Below are 19,190 nucleotides of genomic sequence, written 5' to 3'. Positions count from 1 at the left end.
TCACAGGGCGGCTAGTCTCAGACTAGAGCAGTGGTTCTCAACCTGTGGGTCACGACCCCTTTGTTCTATTTGTAAGAATGCAGCAGTTAGGAAGGTTCAGAACCACTGGTCTAGAGAATCTCAAGGTTTTTCCTGTATGGTACCAGATCTGACATACGATGTCCCGGGAGGAGATTTGCCCAGTAATTCTCAGAATTTGTGGTTCCTGGCTCTTTAGCGGTTAGGATGCTCCGTATATTCTGTAAGTCATATAAAAAGAGAGGCGATCCTTTATGGCGTGTTTGTGGTAGAAGTTGTTTATTTTTCCGAGTAGAGTGTTCTTCAGGAATGAGAAAATTCCTGTCAGTCATCCCGCACATCATTCAAACACGCTTTCTAAGCTAGTTACTCTCTAAGGAACCTCTTCATTTAAAAACGGGACAGAGCCAAACCATTCCCCTTGAAAAGTTTGTATGTCACATTAAAAAAAAAAAGTTATCTCAGTTCTGTTTTAAATTGTTTATCATCTCTTCACCATTTTAAGACAGGGACTCAGTGGGTTCTCAGGATTTAAAACTTCCAGTTTGCTTTTTCTGTCTCTGTTGTATAATCTACTGCTGTATGAACAGGAATTAAATATAATGTGTCATAATTTAGAATTCCTTAAAATTCGGTCTCAGGAGATTGTTCACAATAGAAGTGGCCTGTCAAATGTGTTGCCTGCGTAACATGGAAACTTTGATATTCGTGGTGGTGCCAGCCACCCCAAAATAAACGTGGATTTGTTTTTGTATATCATAAGCTTCTACATACTTAGAAGTGGAAATATAAATCACAACAGATTAGTGGGAGGATACTTAGAATATAGAGACAGATTGTTCAAAAAGATTACTAATGAAGGAAAAGCCAGGAGAGACCGTGGGAAGCAAGAGGGACATCCGTGCCCTTAGAATGCTAAGGAGAAGCAGGGGTGCAGTTCGCTGTGGGAGGCCGGAGACCCATTCTGCTCTGCGCCCTGGCCTGGGTGGGGAGGACTGAACGTCAGGCAGAGTATTTCCCAGTACCTGGCATGTGGCTGCTGCTTAAGTTTTTCTGGCTCTGCTTCAGCCTTCTACAGCCCATGAAGAACACCCCTTCCTAACTGCAGAATTATTCAAGTGGGGGAGTTAAGTTTTTGGAATAAAGAAACATGAACCCCAAAGGTCTGGGAGTGAGCGTGAAATTTTGGCATGTTTCTGACTGTGTTTCAACATATGGCACGCTCTCATTTTTAGGTCCTATCCATATGTCCCAAATGTTCCTTTTCTCTACCCCATTTTAGTGTCTGTTCCCCAGGGGCAGGCGTGAGGCTGTTCAGAGGGGCACCCTGTGTGGGAACAAGGCTGTGGGTACCTCCCTCCTGCTGGAGCCCCTGCACTCACCGCTGCTGTCTATAGGAGGGGGCAGGCAGGCATCTGTGGGGCTTCTGTAAGCCACGTGACACTGAGGTATAATTGACAGATGTTTGCAATATAATGAGTATCCTTCTGCACATTGGCCTATATTAACTCAAGTGTCACCTTTTGTCCAGAAGCCCGTCCCTGTGATCAGCTTCTCCAAGATGCTGCATTTTCTTTATAACTTCCCCTCTCTGCTTGGAATTCACAGGTTTTGTGACTTTACCCACTTGTCCTCAGTTGCTCTCACAGCTACAGAAGCACCCCCTGGAGGGCAGCTCTTTGTAAGTTAAAGGCAGGGGCTGCCTCTGGAACCTTTCTAGGAAGCAGGTTGTCCTGTGGTGGCTGTTTGCAGGGCATCTTGCTAGATTTTATATTTTTGTTTTTTAAAGGAACTCAGCAGTTGATTGTCTGACTTGTAAAATTTACAAATGGGTGTTTGTAAATAGAAGATGACTCAGTAGTAAAAATGCAGTTGTTCTCATGCTACGAATTTGACCAAAGTCTATAATGTTTAACCTTGTGTGCTAAGAAAAATATATCAGAGAAAAAAGTTGGCTGTGGCTGCGCATGCCTGCAATCCCAGCACTTTGGGAAGCCAAGGCCCAAGAATCACTTGAGGCCAGGAGGTCAAGATCAGCCTGGACAATATAGCAAGACCCTGTCTCCACAAAAAAAAAAAAAAAAATTAGATAGGCATGGTGACACACACCTGTAATTCCAGCTACTTAGGAGGCTGAGGCAGGAGGATCATTTGAGCCCAGGAATTTGAGGTGTCATTGAGCAGCAATTACACCACTGCACTGCAGCCTGGGTGACAGAGTAATACCCTATCTCAAAAACAAACAAACAAAATACAAGTTGGCTTTGTGATACCCAAAGGACCACTTGATGCCCTTGTGGTTCTTCTAAGGGTTTTATTTTTTCTTCTTCTTAGTCTAGTATACACAGTTATGTTTTAAAGAGTAAAATGTATTTGATAGCTCAGACTACTGGGGAATACTGGAAAGGGCCCTGCTGATAACGTAGTCCAGTGCTTTTCTATGAAAATCAAGCCAACGATGTGGTCAGGGTCTGCTTCACAGAACTTCCAGGAGCAGGCCCCTCTGTCCCTGGCTGCCACTGTCCACTGCAAATCATAAGTGGGTGAGAGCCCTGAGGCAGGAGCCCAGTTACATCAAAGAGCCCTTCCTGGAACACGGACAGGTGGACAGAACCTGGAGCCCCAGAGCACAGGGCAGCTCATTATCCTCACTTGCTGATACCTGCTGCCCACTTTGACTGCAGAAGTGGGGCTCCTCTTTCACCCCTATATTAAGGCCCACATTGAAGTGACTGAGTGCTCTCTCTGACTATTCATAGGCACCCTCATATCTCAGTTGCTCCTGAAATCAAGGGCAGGGCAAGGGAGACCTGCCCGCCAGGATCATTTTAGGGAAAACACAGATGTGTGCGCACCTCTATTGAGAAAGTGCCACCCTGATCCTGCCTATGTCCTCAACTGTAGGTAACATGCTGGTATAAGGGTGATGACACTGCGCAGCTATCATCTGGCTCTTGCTGGGCGCTGGACACAAAACTAAGGGCCTTCCTTGGTTATTAGACTCTCATAACAGCTAGAACTGGGGCTGTTCTCGTGTTGCAGACAAAGATGTAGATGCATGGACATGCCGTGGTCAGGGGCTGGTAGGTGGAGAAGGTGGGCTCAAGGTGTGGCCTGAGGAGGGTGGCCCAAGTCTGGTTTGTTGTGTCTTTGCCACCCACTTGCCACCTGCGTATTCCCCCAGGAATGTGCTGTCTCTTGACTCATTTTACTCATGTATGTGTCTGCCATACTTATTTTACTTAGCAGGTGTGGGCCTGAAGGACCACAGGCCCGCCAAGCTTTGCCAGAGGATTTAAGTCATGCTCCAGAATGCCGTGTTTCGTCCTTGCCACATCTTGCACCCTCTTTTGCATATTCAAAAATGCCTGTGCTCATGGATCTGGTGTATGTGTTGAGAGGTACTAAATATGTATTTTTAATTAAAAATTATAATGGAAAAAATTTTTTCAATTCTTTTCCTTGACATCTGTGTTGCCATTTGACTTTCATATTTGCTAGAAAATCCTATGCTTTTTTTTTTTTAAATGCTATGCTTTTAAACCTTTTTTTTTTTAATTGTTGGGTATTCATTGAGGGTACAAAGAACCAGGTTACATTGATTGCATTTGTTAGGTAAAGTCCCTCTTATAATTGTGTCCCCCGTGTTCCCTCACCCTGATCCAGCCCGATGGCCAGAGCCAGGGTCATCAGGAACGGAAGGGATAGAAGACCCTAAATGTTGGTAAAGCAAGATTCGATGTGCCTGGCCCTCCCCACTGGTAAGAATACCAGGGAAATAGGGGAAAGGCTACGGCATAGTTAGTCATGTTATTTGCTTGCCTCTTCACAAAGGAATGAGCTCTTTTTTTTTTTTAATAATGACCAAGGTGGAAACTCAGGTTCATAGCCTGGTTGCCTGGCCGCCCTGTGAGTAGGGAGGGTGGGCCCTCTGCCCTGTTCCCTGCCTGTCTGAGCTCCTGGTGTGACTATCCACTGGCAAAGGGACCAGCTGGGCACAGAGGTGTGTGGTATGGCCGCTACCGGTCAGCGTGGGTGCCAGGGTGTGCCCAGGGACAACAGTTTATTTTGCCCTCTAGTCTCCTCCCCTCTGTCCAGTGGCACCCCTCCCTAAACTTGGGGGTTTTCTACAGCACATCACAGAATGTTTTATTAGGGGGGTCCTTGTGGCTAGAAATAATAAAACTAAATCCCCAGGGTCATTCCAGTTTGGGGAAAAGTGAGGCCAGATTAGGAAGTAGTGTGCTGCAGAGCCATCAGACACAGCCCAGCACTGCTGCTGTCGCACTCCTGTCACGGTGTCACTGAAATAGGGGGTCTAAGATTGCCTGGCACATCATAGGGTCTCCAGGCTGCATCGAAGGATGAAAGAAGAAATAGTTGCAGAGCGGGGTGGGGCGTGTGCCTGGGTGGGCTGCTCATCAAAGTCCCTCCCTTTGGGTCTGCTGCTCACACTCCTGGCACTGTGGGTCCCACTGCTGTGGACATGGGTCGAGAGGGGCTTACGGGTGCATGTGAAATCACAGTGCTGAGATAGCAAGTGGAGTTTATTAGCTGAGAGAACATGTATCCAGTGCCTGGCTGTGAAGCTACAAGGTTGACTACATGTGACCTTTCCCAGCGTGATAATTACAGGGAGACAAAGCGGGTGGTGAGGTGGGCATAGGTGAGTGCTCCAAGGACCCGTGGGAGACCCTTAAAGGACGCCTCTCCTAGGGTGCCCCGCCACATTACTGTAGTGCTGCTCACAGATGGTGGTGCTCAGCAGAGCCCTGGGAGCAACCCTCATTCACTTGTGCAGCATCCCCGGATGTGCTCAGGGAGAACTGAGCTTTTGGAAAGGACATTTGTTTTCATTTTTTAAAGTTGGAGTAAAGTGACTAGAGAAAAAATAAAATTCCTGGGCTGACTTCTACCCGAGCCCTAACCTCCTTTGTTTCTAGCACATCCTGGCTCTCTTGTTGTCAGGACCTCAGAGGGCATGCAAGAAAGTACATGCCACCCAACAGTACATGCCACCCAACAGCGAGAGTAGGAGTAACATAAGGTAAGGCTGCCGCTTGGGGAGTGGGCTAGGATTTTATGCAGTAAAGTGGTTGCCCAAAGGGAGGCATGGAAGGTGCAGAAAGCCATCAAGGGTGGGGCCTTGCCTCCACAGCAAGGAATTTAGGATTTCTTCTTAAGCACACCCAATGCCTGATGGTGAGAATATTCCTACCAGCAGGACACTCAGAAGAGAGAGGTTGAGTGACAAGCTTTTTGCTTTATGAGACAGTTGGAGAGCTTTGTGCTCCTGCCCTGCATGGGTGACCCTCTCTGCAGATAGCAAGTCAACCTCCAGTGCCTGCTCCAGCTCTCTGCCACCCCAGCCCTGTGCCTGTGCTGTCCATGCTGCAGCCTGGCACCTCCTTCCTGGCCCCGAACAGCTCCGAGTCCTTCCATTTACCCTGGTGGAGCCTGTCCACTCTGCTGTGTGAGCTTCCTGTCCTCACCTGGGCTTTTCTTTCTTTCCTTTCTTTTTTTTTTTTTTTTGAGAAAGTCTCACTAGGCTGCCCTCAGTAGAGTGCTGTGGCATCACAGCTCATAGCAATCTCCAACTCTTGGGCTTAAGTGATTCTCTTGCCTCAGCCTCCCAAGTAGCTGGGACTACAGGCACCTACCGCACCTGTTGATTGATTGATTGTGTGCCCTGTGAGATCAGAAGCCATCCTGCACTCAGGGGGGCCTTCCTTGACCTCTTGACCTTTATTGCACTCGTCACCATTGGTCATCATCTGAAACCTGGGTTTGTGTAAATGACTCTCTGGGATCAGTCTCTTGTACCTGTCTGTGAGGTTTAGGAGGCTGGCTGGGTTCTTCATGCTTTCCCCAGGCCGAGCACTAATCAGTGAATGAACAGAAACCCTTTCTTGAGGATGCTGTGAAGAAATGAAGAGAGCCACAGCACAGAGTGCCATTTGTCGATGTTCTGCCGTGAACTCTTGGCAGAGCCAAGAACAGTGTTTGAGGAAGGATTGGTGAGCATCCGTGGCCTGGTAGAGTTCCCTTGGAATCTTTTGTACCTTAAATGCCTTTGTTTAATGGGGAGACCCCAGAGAAAATAAGGCCATCCTCCTCCTCTTTCACTTAAGCCATATTGACTGAACAGTGAGTACATTCAGGGTGTTCTTCCTGAGACAGGGACATGTGGCAGCATCCTGGCCTCTGCCTCCCCTGCCAGGTGTGCTGTGGCCTGAGGTGGGGCCAGACTGTGCCATCTGGTGCCTGTACACAGTTGCCAGGATAGGTCACTGTCCTTCCAGATCCCACTCCCCCCGGCCTCATGAGCCTTAGCTGTCAGATAGTGACACGTCTGAGCCTCTGCATGACAAATGAAATAGATGTCAGCTGAAGTAGCCAGCTGATGGCTTTTGGGTGTGAGTTTATTTTGACTTATACTGGCTTGTCTGAAATTGGTTTATACCCAGGAGCCTGTCCTGCTCTGAGTGTTTCTCTGGCAAACCACACCTGAGATACTGGTCATGGTAAATTCATTTGGGCCCACCCTAAGCCAAACCTGAGAGCCCCACAAAATCAAGAGTACATCGCATTGGTCGGTGAGGCCTAATGGCTGTGGTCTTCTGGCATCCCAGATTTCTCATGATTGCTTTTGACGTGAATGTTTTACACCCAAGACCCTGGGCTTAGAGCGTACCATCCCAGTGGTTAATTGTGTCTGCAGATCCATCTAGTCCCCCACTCCCACACCCAAACCTGGATGGTCCAAAACTATCACAGCATTCTTTTCAATTTACCCATACCAGCTGATTAATACTTTCCAACAATCTGGCACATTTAAGGAGGTGGGATGGGAGAAGAGGAGTGAGATCAGAAGAAGGGTAGTTTTATTTTTTAGAGCTCCTAATTGAAGTGGCAGAAAGTCAACTCAAAAGTAGCTGAAGAAGGGGAAAAAAAGAAAATGTAAAGTTGCTTCCATCATTGCGAAGTGTAGCTGGACCCAGGGCTCAATTCTCTGGGCCTTGTGGCTGGTCCTCTGCCCTGTCATTCTTTATGTGGACCTCTGCAGTGTGGGCACGTGCTGCTGGATGCTTCTGGCAATACCCTTCAAGGGACGATATTTCCTCTTGCATGCAGCAGCTCTAGGGAGAGGGCTACCATTAAAATATGAGTCCTCAGTCTTCCAGCATGGCCCAGCCATGGGAGGCATGGGCCCTCCTGAAGCCGTGTAAAACAAGGCCCTTAAAAGAAAGGAGTATTGTTGCATGAGAGAGGGTAAAGAGGGTGGGGAACAGATTAGAACGGGGTAACCGTTGCATTAATCTCACATAGCCACCCTTTAAAAAAACTCTTCAGTACATTTGAGTTTTTCATTCATCTGTTTTGATGACGACTTTTGCACTAGTTACTCTAAATAGTAGAAGCTGGTCTACCGGCATATCTAAAAAACTAGATGCCAATTAAATAAAAAGAAGCCGTACATTAAACATAGTCTAGCTCTTAGATGAAAATTTGCTTCGGTCACTTTGCACCTTAAGCATCTTGTCAGATCTCGTTCGCCTGTAATAATAAAAGCTTTTTGTAATTTTTAGTTGACTTTAATGAATAGGGCCTAACTTTAGTGGGGGAAATGCCCACAAATCAGTCAATGGCCTCTATTCTTAACTCAGCATACATGGCGTTTTAAGTACAAGGAAGTTTTCTGGTTAAATCGGGTTTATGTTACAGATCTGATTAGCAGCAAAAATTAAATGATTTTACGATAGAGCTCCCAAAACGTCAGTGTACCCTGTCTAAATGAATTGGCTTGAATATATTTCTGAGCTATCAAATTTGTTTGACACTTTATCTTAAATCTCCAGAACTCCAGCTGGAAGATGACAGTCAGAGCATGTTTTAAAGTCGTCTGTTGTAACATCCCTTCATCTTAAAAGGAGTATATAAAAGATTTTGACTTTAAAATTACTAACATTAATAATGTATGACATATTCAAGCTTTTATTAGAACTCAGTCTTTAATGTATGTAATTTTATTCAGGAAAGTTAAAATGTGCTTATTATCATCAATAAAAATGTAACTTGGGATTAGAGATCCAATTGCTTGATGCCAGAAAGTCATCACAGAAGCAGAAAAGTATAGTTTACCTTTAAATCCAGCTTAGCTATTTGCTTCTTGAAATTATGCCTTCTGTCTGCTCACAGAGTAAGAAGTATTATTCCCTACAGTGTACATGTTGTTTTATTATTGTTATTATTAAATGCAGATAGTTATTGCATAAATTGTATCTGGCTTTTAAAGTAGTGGCTATGCAGCTGGCTCCATCAAGGAGCTTGTTCACATTTCCCCAGTTCATCCCTGGCAGCTGTGTATTCAGGGGGTTTGCGCCCTTGCTGTCCAGCCTGGCTGCTGACGTGGCCTGGGAGACCTTTGGTGAGTGGTCAACCTCTCCCAGACTCTGTCGTCCATCTGGTCTATAGTGCAAATTGTCAAATGTAGAGCAAACATTGCAGCTGCTGGAGGTATTGGAAGGGCTGGGTGTAGGAGGGGTACAGGATCCCCTACCCTATTCCATCACCTGGGCAGCATACACAGGACCCCAGGGCTCACTCCCCATAGCAGCAATCTGAAAACAACTGGCCAAGATGGTATATTTTTATCCCTCTCCCCCAAATTCATATGTTGACATCCTGACCTTTAATGGGATGGTACTGGATCGAGATTAGGTCTTGAGGGTGATGCCCTCATGAATGGAATTAGTGCCTTTTAAGAGAGACTCAGAGAACTGCTGCATCCCTTCTGCCATGTGAGGACACAGATGGAAGGTGCCATTGATAGCCTGGAACTGGGCTCTCACCAGACACTGAATCTGGTGGTGCCTTGGTCTTAAACTTCTAGCTTCCACAAATGGGAGAAATAAATTTGTGGCACTTTGTTATATATAGCAGCCTAAACAGATTCAGGCAGGAAATCTCTACTGTGTCTTCTAGATCTTGAACACTGTAGTTTGTGATTATAGATTTAAAGAGATTCAGATGCTCTTAGGGCCTAATTTTCAGGGTAGAAATCAAAATCCTACTCTCTCCTGAGCATGTGTCTTGTGAAACAGCATCTTTTTTCTTTTTCTTTTCTACAGCAGTTTTCATTCCTTCTTTGTTCTTTTTTCATGCAAAGATGTTGCAGTTTATACATTATTGAGCAAGCTGTAGAGAAAGTCATTACTTTGTAAGAAAATGCTGCCTCGCTTCACCTAATGTACAATACGCTGGCCACTGGGAAGCTTTTGTAATGTTCACATTCTCGAGATGACCAGCCGAAATGTGATTTGTCCACAGCAGCTGCAGTGGCACCCCCATTGAAACTGCTCATACACCGGGTAAATTCTGTGCAGGAGGGTTTTAGAGTCTTGTTGAGATACACTAGTGTACACCATGCCTTCATAAAGATAAGATGGCAGGCATTGGAACCGCCGGGCATTCTGCACAGGTGAGAGCTCGCTCAGAGAATGTGTCTACACAAAGGACCTGGCCCGGCATGCATTGCTTGGGAATTCATTATAGCGTCTGAGGTGAGCAGCCCTCGAGGGACAGTGCTGGCCAGTGTGTTCTCCCATAGTATGGCATGGAGGGTGGGGGGATGAGCAGAAGCCCTCCATCAGCCAAGTTTGGGTTGTCAGTGATTTAGTTAGCGCAGGTGAGTACAGCCTGAGTCTCAGAGAAAGGCATGTGACGATTTGCCCATCTTGTTGAAAAATTATGTAAGATCCTAGGAGGAAAAAAAAATCACATCCAGTTAAAATCAGCAACACACATTGGAATTCAAATATTGTTTCTGTCACAACCGGAAGAAGGTGGTATGACTTTAATGAAAGAAGAATGGAAGCAGATGATGTGAAAGAAAATCACAGAGTAAGGGGGGAGAGACTGGAAGCCTGTGCTTCCTCCTTACCTATAAGGTTGGACCTGGGGCTCCGCACGGACTGCACTTTGTGAGACTCAGGTGAACCACGGCATGTTCCTTGTGGGATAGCCTCCCTCTGAGATCTCACAGCTGTCACCTGGCTGGGCTTCAGGTGGAGCCCAGTCAAGAGGAAAATGGTGGGGATTGCCACCCCCATCCCTCCACCCTGCTCCGGTTCTATGTCAAGATGGCCCTGACTCTCCAGCTTGCAGTCCCCTTAACTGTCCTGAGCCATCTTGCCTAGTCACCCCCTACCCCTGGCTGGAGCCTTTCCCCTATTCCCCTGCAGTGGGAAGGGCGAGGCACATTGAATCTTGCTTTACCAACATTTAGGGTCTCCTGTCCCTTCTGTTCCTGATGACCTGGCTCTGGCCGTTAGGCTGGATCGGGGTGAGGGAACTCCAGGGAAAGGAGAAATGGGAACCTGTTTCCTCAGCAGCCTAAGTAGCCCTGTCCCATCTGTGCAGTTTCCACCCTCTCTCCCTCTGGCCTGGGGATACGTAGTCAGGTATTCTGGCCCCCGCCTGGAACACTGCATTTCTTATCCCAAATTTTTGTTACCTGGTCATCAAACATAGAGACCTTTTTATTCCCTAGCATCGGAGAGGAAGTTTCTCTTTGCTTGAGAGGCCAAGTGGGCAGGAAGATGGGCTCTTAACACCCCAATTCAGGGTCCCAGGTGCATTTTCCACAGAAATCATGCTGGGCACCCCCGTTCTGACAGAACTGTGCTTGTGCATTGTGCTGGTGTCCTGGCCTCTTGTAGCCTCAGTCTCCACACCTGCAAAAGTGGGGGAGTACCTACGTTGTCACAGGGGACTGTTGGAAGGGTTCAGATAACATAGGTGTCAGCAAGTTCAGGCTACTCCCTGTCCCCAGGCAACTGCCTCTTGAATTTCACTGCACCAGCAGCTACAGAAGACTCAGCTTCCTGAGAAGAATGTTTGTTTCCCAGGTGCCAAAAGCCTGATGGGAAAGCTTTCTATTTTGGTAGCCATCTGGCACTGGTAGGATCGTGGCCAAGTACATTTAAACAGGACTTTGGCCCTTTTTTGGTAAAATATTGTTGAAAGCCAAAAGAAGGCTTTGGCTTGGTTAATAAGCATCATCGTTGTTATTCACAGAGCAGTCTCAGTGCTTTATTGAGCTATGTCATCTGAGCTACATAGCTGTTCCGGGCCGAACTGTGTCCCTACAAAATTTATATGTTGAAATCCCACCTGCCTCCCTATCCCTCAGAATGTAACTGTATTTGGAGGGAAGAGCCTATAGAGGCAGTTTGGCTAAAATGAGGTCATTAGGATGGGCTCTAATCCAGGCTTACTTGTCATCTTATATGAAGAGATTAGGGTGCAGACAGTAGACCCTGAGAGGACTCGGAGAACACGCCGTCTACAAGGTAAGAGAGGCGTCCTAACGAACCAACCACATGGTCCTTAATTCGGACTTCCAGCTCCTGGAACTATGAGGAAATAATGTCTATTGTTGATGCGCTATGGTACTTTGTTACGGCATCCCAAGTAGACTAATACAGTACTTTTCTTCTCCACATATTAGGGGTAAGAATACTAAGATATTAAGTAATTTGACATGACTAATAAGGAGTTGACTTAGAATCCCTCCAGGGCTATGTTCTCTGTCTTTACTACCCCCACCCCAAGTCCCTCAAAGACTATTTTGGTTCCACTGGAGAAAAATAGGTTAATTCCCAGGGTGTGCTTGCTACAGAGAGTGTTCTTCCCATCTGGATAGAGAAGATAAGCTCCCTGTGGGCAGGGAACATGCCCTCTCTTGTTCCCCTCCCTCTCCCAGCATCTAGGAGGCAGCTGGCATGTTGCAGGGACTCCATAGCTAAATTAATTTAAATCACTGTAGTTTGTTTTTGTGAAAAGTCACTGAAGTAGCCTATTCATATCGGTTATGAAGTGTCTTTGAAAATGTATTTTGATGGCCAAGGCCTAACGTCGTCTTTTCTGCTGATCTTACCATGTCACCTGTATGTCTTGTCAACTATTCTCAAACCTGCTCTTCCACAGGTATTTTCTGAAATAGCTTTTTGTGATTCACACATTTGAAAAGGTCTATTGAAAGATTATTTCTAAATGTTTTATTTCTTGGAGTGTGTTACCAACAAAAGCTGTCCTCTGCCCGGCCCTGGCTGCTTCAGCGAGCTCATTGTTTTATGAGGGCAGTGCCACCTGATGGACTGAGCCCCAGGCCTGCTGCTTTCGGGACAGGAGTTTACTTTCGGGACTGTCTGCCTTCTGGGTTATGAAACTGCTGAATTATCATGTTGCTGTCTTGTTGCATAGTTGAACTATCTTGCATTTGAAATCACATGAAAGGATGATTTCCGAGGTTTAGAGACAAAGCAAATTTGTAACATGGTCTAATACTCTGGCTTATGCTTGTGTTTCCCATGTACTTTAGTAAAATGCTTCAGTACAGAAACAAGTAGCAGAAGCCATTAGCTTAAGTGAATTGATGTATTTCCTCTAAAATCCATGTGACTGCCCATTTCATGGCACCTCAAGCACCCAGCACAGCAGCATCTCAGGCTTGGGGCCAGCCTGCACTCAGGGGATAGGTGGCCCAGTGCTCCATAGTGAGGACAATGTGCAGACAATTGTGGTATAGCCTTTAACCCTCTTGAGTCCTGCCCACTCAACAGGGCAGTAGAAGCCAAAGTAATTCTTAGCACCCTCTCTCTTCACTCCAATTTGAGGAGGAAAAGGAGAGAGGGACATAAACTTTTTCTCCTTGAAAGTCCCTTTGGCATCATTTTGGAGAGAAAAAAAGTCTGCAAATGAGTGAGCGCAGTTTCCATACCATCTAAACCTCCATGTTGAGTAAGAGTTTGAAGCAGAGCTCAAAGGTGGGCAGCCACGTGTCTGGGGAAAGCTGAGGAGGAAAGCAGCCAGCCCTGCCTGGCTAGTGGTGTGTTTCCAGCTCTGAGTCCAAAGTGTTTTCTTCCCCAAGAATGCATTGTAACTGGGTTAAGGTGTTTTAGAGGAACTATGTCACACATTACAATTCAGTACTCATTTGTGACTAAAGAAATAATACTTACTGTAATTGTGTTTGGTGCATTGAAATTTTGTTTTATTCCCTTAAACCCAACACATACCTACAGGTTGGCTACAACCCATTACATTGAATTTTATGATCCACTAGTGGGTTTTGAATCGCAGTATGAAAAATGTCACCTTAGATTTAAGGTATTAGCTGATTTTTCCTAATTCCCCTATCACAAGCTGTGGTGGGAAATTGGCCCATTGTTTCGAAAGAAGAGAATTGGAAGAGGAAGAGAAGGGTGAAAATGATGACTGGGTTTCTGTGCAGCAGAGCCATTATGCTACTAGGCAGGGGGGAGGGAGGACAGTGAGGCCTCAGAAGTGGGGGCGCTGGTGGTGGGGTGGTGGGGTAGCGAGCTCGGGGTGGCTGGGGCCTGACGCGTCTTAGCATTGGATGGGTCTTTGAATTCATTTGGCCCAACTTCCCACCCAGTATGCATACAATAATTTTGTCTGTGCCTTTACACCCTGTTTGCCTAACTGAACTGCACAGAAGTTCTCTAAAAATGGATTATCATTTCAGAAGGAAATGTTCCACTGTTATTTTCTGTTGTGGGGGGAGGACTCTGGTATTTTCTTACAGATAAGAGTGATCGCTTTTAGTAATTCTCAACTTGCTGGCCAACACATGATGTTTCTGGTGATAACTATAGTTTGTAACCATGGTCGATGTGTCCCCCTTGTGCTTTATGCCAGAGAAGTCGCGCGCTCACGCGGGGAGCCCGCGCGGTGTCCCTCCCCGCGCACACTCAGCCTTGCTGTGTCTCCGCAGGCCTCGGCAAGACGCGCAGGAAGACGAGCGCACGGGATGCGTCCCCCACGCCTAGCACGGACGCCGAGTACCCGGCCAATGGCAGCGGCGCCGACCGCATCTACGACCTGAACATCCCCGCCTTCGTCAAGTTCGCCTACGTGGCCGAGCGGGAGGATGAGCTGTCCCTGGTGAAGGGGTCGCGGGTCACCGTCATGGAGAAGTGCAGCGACGGCTGGTGGCGAGGCAGCTACAATGGGCAGATCGGTTGGTTTCCCTCCAACTACGTCCTGGAGGAGGCGGACGAAGCGGCCGCGGAGTCCCCGAGCTTCCTGAGCCTGCGCAAGGGCGCCTCGCTCAGCAACGGCCAGGGCTTTCGTGTGCTGCACGTGGTGCAGACACTGTACCCCTTCAGCTCGGTCACCGAGGAGGAGCTCAACTTTGAGAAGGGAGAGACCATGGAGGTGATTGAGAAACCCGAGAACGACCCTGAATGGTGGAAGTGCAAAAACGCCCGGGGCCAGGTTGGCCTCGTCCCCAAAAACTACGTGGTGGTCCTCAGTGACGGGCCAGCCCTGCACCCTTCCCACATCCCGCAGATAAGCTACACAGGGCCCTCGTCCAGCGGGCGCTTCGCGGGCAGAGAGTGGTACTACGGGAACGTGACACGCCACCAGGCCGAGTGTGCGCTCAACGAGCGGGGCGTGGAGGGCGACTTCCTCATTAGGGACAGCGAGTCCTCGGTAAGTGTGCGGCCCCGCCCCAGAGAGCCTCTGAGTGTGTTTGTGTTGCACGGTGTGACTGTGTGTGCCATGCCCCTTAAAGATTGTCAGACTACAGCGGAGACAGCATGAGAATGTAGATGAATCGCAGGGAGCAGGTTGGCTGCTCTGCGATGTCCTAAGTCTGCTTCCGGGCACTATCAGCTCACGGGTGCCGCTTGTTCTGCTGGAGAAAGGAGGTTAAGGAAAATATTCTTAGCTCATGAAGGCGCTTTTTCTTCTTACCTAAGATTCCAATCCTTCTCTTACAGACACACAAACGTCATTTTCTCTCCTGCTTTCCCGTTCTTTGTGTGGAAAGCCCTGGTGACTTCCTTTTGTTCCTGCTGTGTCTGTGCTGTCTTTGCCGAGGCGCACACAGTGTTCCTAGGGAGACAGGCGCCTGGTTTCTGATGCGGCCCTTTTGTTGGTTGGTTTGTTTTTCTTTGTAAACCACATAATCCCAAGGTCATCTCCGCCACAGGCAGCGCCACTGAGTTCATCTCTGAAAAGCTTTTAAAGCACTTAAAGGCTGAATTGAAAAGAAGACGAGGGGTCTTGAGAGAGATGAATTTTGTTGTGTGTGCAGTGAATCCGAGGCATAAGACCACTGGCTTGTGACGGCAGGGCCACTGCCAGCAGTGGTCAGATGGGGGGTTGTGTTCTGGGAGTGCGGCCAAGCGTGCCCTTTGAACTGGCCCAGCACCACACAAGGTAGCCTTTGCCTGTGTTATGGAGATAACTCAACCCACTCTGTACGTAATCTTCCAAATACACCTTCTATGGTAGTGAGACGCCCCCAAACAAGACTTTTGAAGACAGAGTCAGATATATCTGAACTTTATTGGTTCTATTATTTTCATTTTTAAAATGCAAATGGTAAGACTGGAAGTATGTACTGTGCACTTTGACTGTTGTCCCATGGAAAAGACACAGTAAGTAAATACACATTCACAGTTGCAGTTGGCTGATGTGCAAACTAAGAGCCCTTCGGAGAGATAGGCCACTTGGATCTGCTCTTCTCTGAGGCAGAAGGAGTACCTGGCGGTGGAAACAGGACCCCTTTATGGTGTCAGCAACTTCTCAGAAACAGCTGTGGCTTCAGATGTGCTTGGGCAGGCAAGCTGGCCTGAAAGTTAACTGCATGTGAAATCTGAACTGTGAATTTTCTTATCAAGCTGCCAGAGTTTATCATTCCTGGCAAGACATCACATTAAATTGCTCTCACTCTACGTAAGCTCTGTGCATAGCTTGCTTTAGATCCTGTTTGAAGCCTTAAGAGAATTAGGACAGTAGCACTTTAACTCTGTCGAGCAGAAACTTAGAGCAGTGGAAAACTAAGTATAATATTAAGTGTTCAGTCCAGAGTGCTTAAGAGATAAGTATAATGAAACCAAAAAGTATAATCTTGGTTTAGAAATTTTGAGTTGGAAGAGACTTCTGAGACAAGAGTGGGCCCAAAGAAACCCCACAGTGTGGAGACAGTAGCCCCGTCCATTGTTCTTTCTGTCTAGACTTGGGGAGAAGAGGAAAGACCTTGGGAAAGGATAGATGAGTCAGGTGTCTTCTGGGGTTGCAGGCCTTGCAGAGAACCTATGGCTTTTGTGTGGAACACGTACAGGTAGTTGTCACTATCTGAACTTGGAGACCAAGTATTTTCTAAATACTTAAAGCACTGTTTCTATTTTCTTTTAATCATTTTTATAGAAACCTTTCCAGATTTCTTTTAATTCTGCCTTATTGGGAAACCAAGAACAACATGGTCATAGTGTGCTGGGGCCTTTAATTCTAGGGGCGGGGGATTGGGGCAGAAGGAGCTTCACATTGGCTCATCACATGTAGTAACACCATCTTGATCTTAGGCTCCTTGTGGCCAGCTGCTGTGCAGGGCCACTTGTGCTGACGGATTGTGCCATTTCTAGCTACTAGGGTGTGTGCCCTGAGCCCAGGGGATGCTGCTCTGAGGCGTGTTTGGTGGTTCTCCTGACAACAGCAGTAGGCCAGGCCAGGTTTGCTGCATTACCTGTTTATAACCAGGTCTGTTCTATCACCGTGACTGCTGAGCATCTATTCTGGTGGACAGGTGGACAGATCTTTTGCTTATGCTTTTTCTCATCAGCTATTCCCTCCTCCTGCCCCCCACCCCCACCCCATTCATTTTGGCATTTCTTAGGGTAGAGCCTGGCTTTGCAGCCACCACCAGGTCCCTAAAAGCCCTTAGGTTCATGATCTGACATCATCACACATTGTGGTATGCCAGACAGAATGGTACTGTATGTGGGACTCAGGGGCATCCATACTTAATTTCCTTTTCCTTTCTTAGAATCTTTGGGTTCAGGGCTTTTCTTTAACTGAGGTTAAGCCTGACTTCAGAATAAGCACAGTAGGTTTCTTTGGAATACATCTTCAAGATGTGTATCAACTTTTTAAGCACCTGAATGATTCCAGTATAAGTGAGTTAGACCTTCATTTGATGATATTGGGAGGTGCATACTTTAGAGAAAACAAACAAAAATGTTGCCACATCCTACACTACCTGATGTCAGTGAAGCGCTGGGTATTTCAGAAGTATCTGCTGGATACCTGTTGGCTTAATCAATGAAAGAACAAAGGAACCACTGGGGCTCCCTTTCCTGGCCTGACCTCAGTGCCCACTGTTCTTTCTTCCGTCTCTTATTCCTCCCCTGCTCCCCTCTCATCTACACTGGTCATTTATCTTAGCAGCTAAAGGTGATGCAATATTGTTTCTTTTCATGTTCATGTCTCCACCTGTGAGCCATGCTTCCCTATATCTAGAAATTTCAAATTCCTACTCACCCTCTGTATCTCTTCTTTAATCTTTATATATTTTGTCTACATTGATTGCGTGGATGTAGCTAGATGTTAACCTTACAGTTAACAGAAACCCTTAGCTAAAGTTCTGGTAAGCTATGCAAGTCATCAGCATTTTGCTTTCTCTATCGTTACATCCCCCATGCTGATAAAGGTTGTTCAGAAAGTGACAGATCACAGTTGGGATGAGGTCTAAAAAGTGACTTTGCTGGACAGCTCATCCATAGGCTTAGAAAGTCACTTTCTTCCGGAAGATTTGAGAATCCAAAGAGATCAGGCTTTCCCTCAGCGGTAGTGTATCCCACAGTAGTATTAAATACTACTTTGCTTTTTTGTCGTACAATAGATTTGTTTCCAGTAGAGAAAAACTCTCTTGCTAAGGGTAACTTAAGGTACATATTAGCCACATTAAAAGTAGATGGGTATTTCATTTCTGGTTTTGTTTTCTTTTTTTTTTTTTAATTTAACAAAACTTTTTGGCTAGGAAATAAAAGAATAAGAAGGATTGCTTTCAATATTTTTATAGTTATAATCTTTCTTATAGAAATCATAATTTCTGAACAAAACTGTGTTTTCAGACAATGTCATCATTCCATCTCTCTAAATAGTAATTCTCAAATTGTAGTGTGTATCAGGATCCTCTTGAGGGCTTGTTAAAACAGGAATGGCTGGGTCTCTCCTGCAGCCTTCTTGATTGAGGAGGTCTGGGGACTGCGAACCTCCTGCAGCCTGAGAATTTGCATTTCTGGAACAATTCTTGGTGAAGTTGATGCTCCTGATCTGGAAGTCACACTTTGGTCACAGTTTGAAAACCCCTGATTCCTATATGCATTCTCAGTGGTTGTATACATCTTCCCAGAAGTTACTGAAACTGTTTCTGTGTAACACTTTATTCTTAAGAATTATAAAAATGCTTATAGGTGAAAATGACAATCGTCATAGAGCTTATTTTAATTTTTTGTAAAACTATTAGCATTTGCTGAGTGGAATTTATTTCTTGAAGTGTTATGATATTTATTTGATTTTTTACTCTTTAGAGTTTGAAAATATATTTAGCTGCATTTGCTGCGTTTCTGCTGGAGAATTGGATAGAGGTGGATTGTCAGAGCAAAGTGTAGGCCTGTAAGCCGCTTCCAGGCCACCTCAGAAGAGGAGGAGCAATTGAGTGAATTCCTTTTGTGGTCTGCTAGCAAGCTCGCTAGGTCTGAGGGTGGGCGCGATGGTCCCCAGGTGTTTTCTCATAAATGAGTTAGTGTTAAGAGAAAGCTTAGGTTCCTATGAACAGTGCCTGTGGGCATCTTTCCAGTTTCAAAGATAAGTTATTTTTAATTGCCAGGCTTTTTGCCCAGTACCAAATGGAAGTTTTTAAGCCTGGATTTTTGTAATATTTCTAACTTTAAGTATATTTAGTTTTCAAAGATAGAAGGAGCTACAGGATTATGTAGTACAGGCATAATCTAGTTCTAGGCTGTGCACTAGAAGTTTGGTGCTCAGAGCCTGATTACTAAGAGACCATAGACACTGCCTCTGCCTCCTCGGCCCTGGCTGCTCACCATTCCCCTGGAAAACACACAAACAAGCCAGGCATGGTAGCACCTCCGTCCCGGCTAGTTGGGGAGCTGAGGTGAGAGGATCGCTTGAGCCCAGGGATTGGAGGTCACAGTGAATTGTAAGGATGCCTTTGCACTCGAGCCTGGGTGGCAGAGTGAGACCCTATCTCAAGAAAATAAAATATAACAAACAATGCACTATCCACTGGCATCTGTGTAAACACAGGCACCTAATTGAGAGCTGATTCT

At 46.3% G+C, this 19,190-nt stretch overlaps 1 protein-coding gene across 1 annotated transcript in view; it reads left to right on the top strand.

Annotated features, from left to right (window-relative positions):
- The window catches only part of NCK2 (NCK adaptor protein 2), a 77,003-nt gene that overhangs the window by 46,700 nt on the left and 11,113 nt on the right, over positions 1-19,190 (top strand). Inside the window, exon 3 of the mRNA XM_003794313.3 lies at positions 13,820-14,541. Within this exon, the coding sequence (XP_003794361.1) occupies positions 13,820-14,541 (722 nt within the window). The remainder of the gene's footprint in view (positions 1-13,819; positions 14,542-19,190) is intronic.

The sequence above is a fragment of the Otolemur garnettii genome, unplaced genomic scaffold, assembly GCF_000181295.1.
Source record: "Otolemur garnettii isolate 467f Iridium unplaced genomic scaffold, OtoGar3 scaffold00079, whole genome shotgun sequence".
Lineage (NCBI taxonomy): Eukaryota > Metazoa > Chordata > Mammalia > Primates > Galagidae > Otolemur > Otolemur garnettii.
This window is presented reverse-complemented; position numbering and strand designations above follow the sequence as displayed.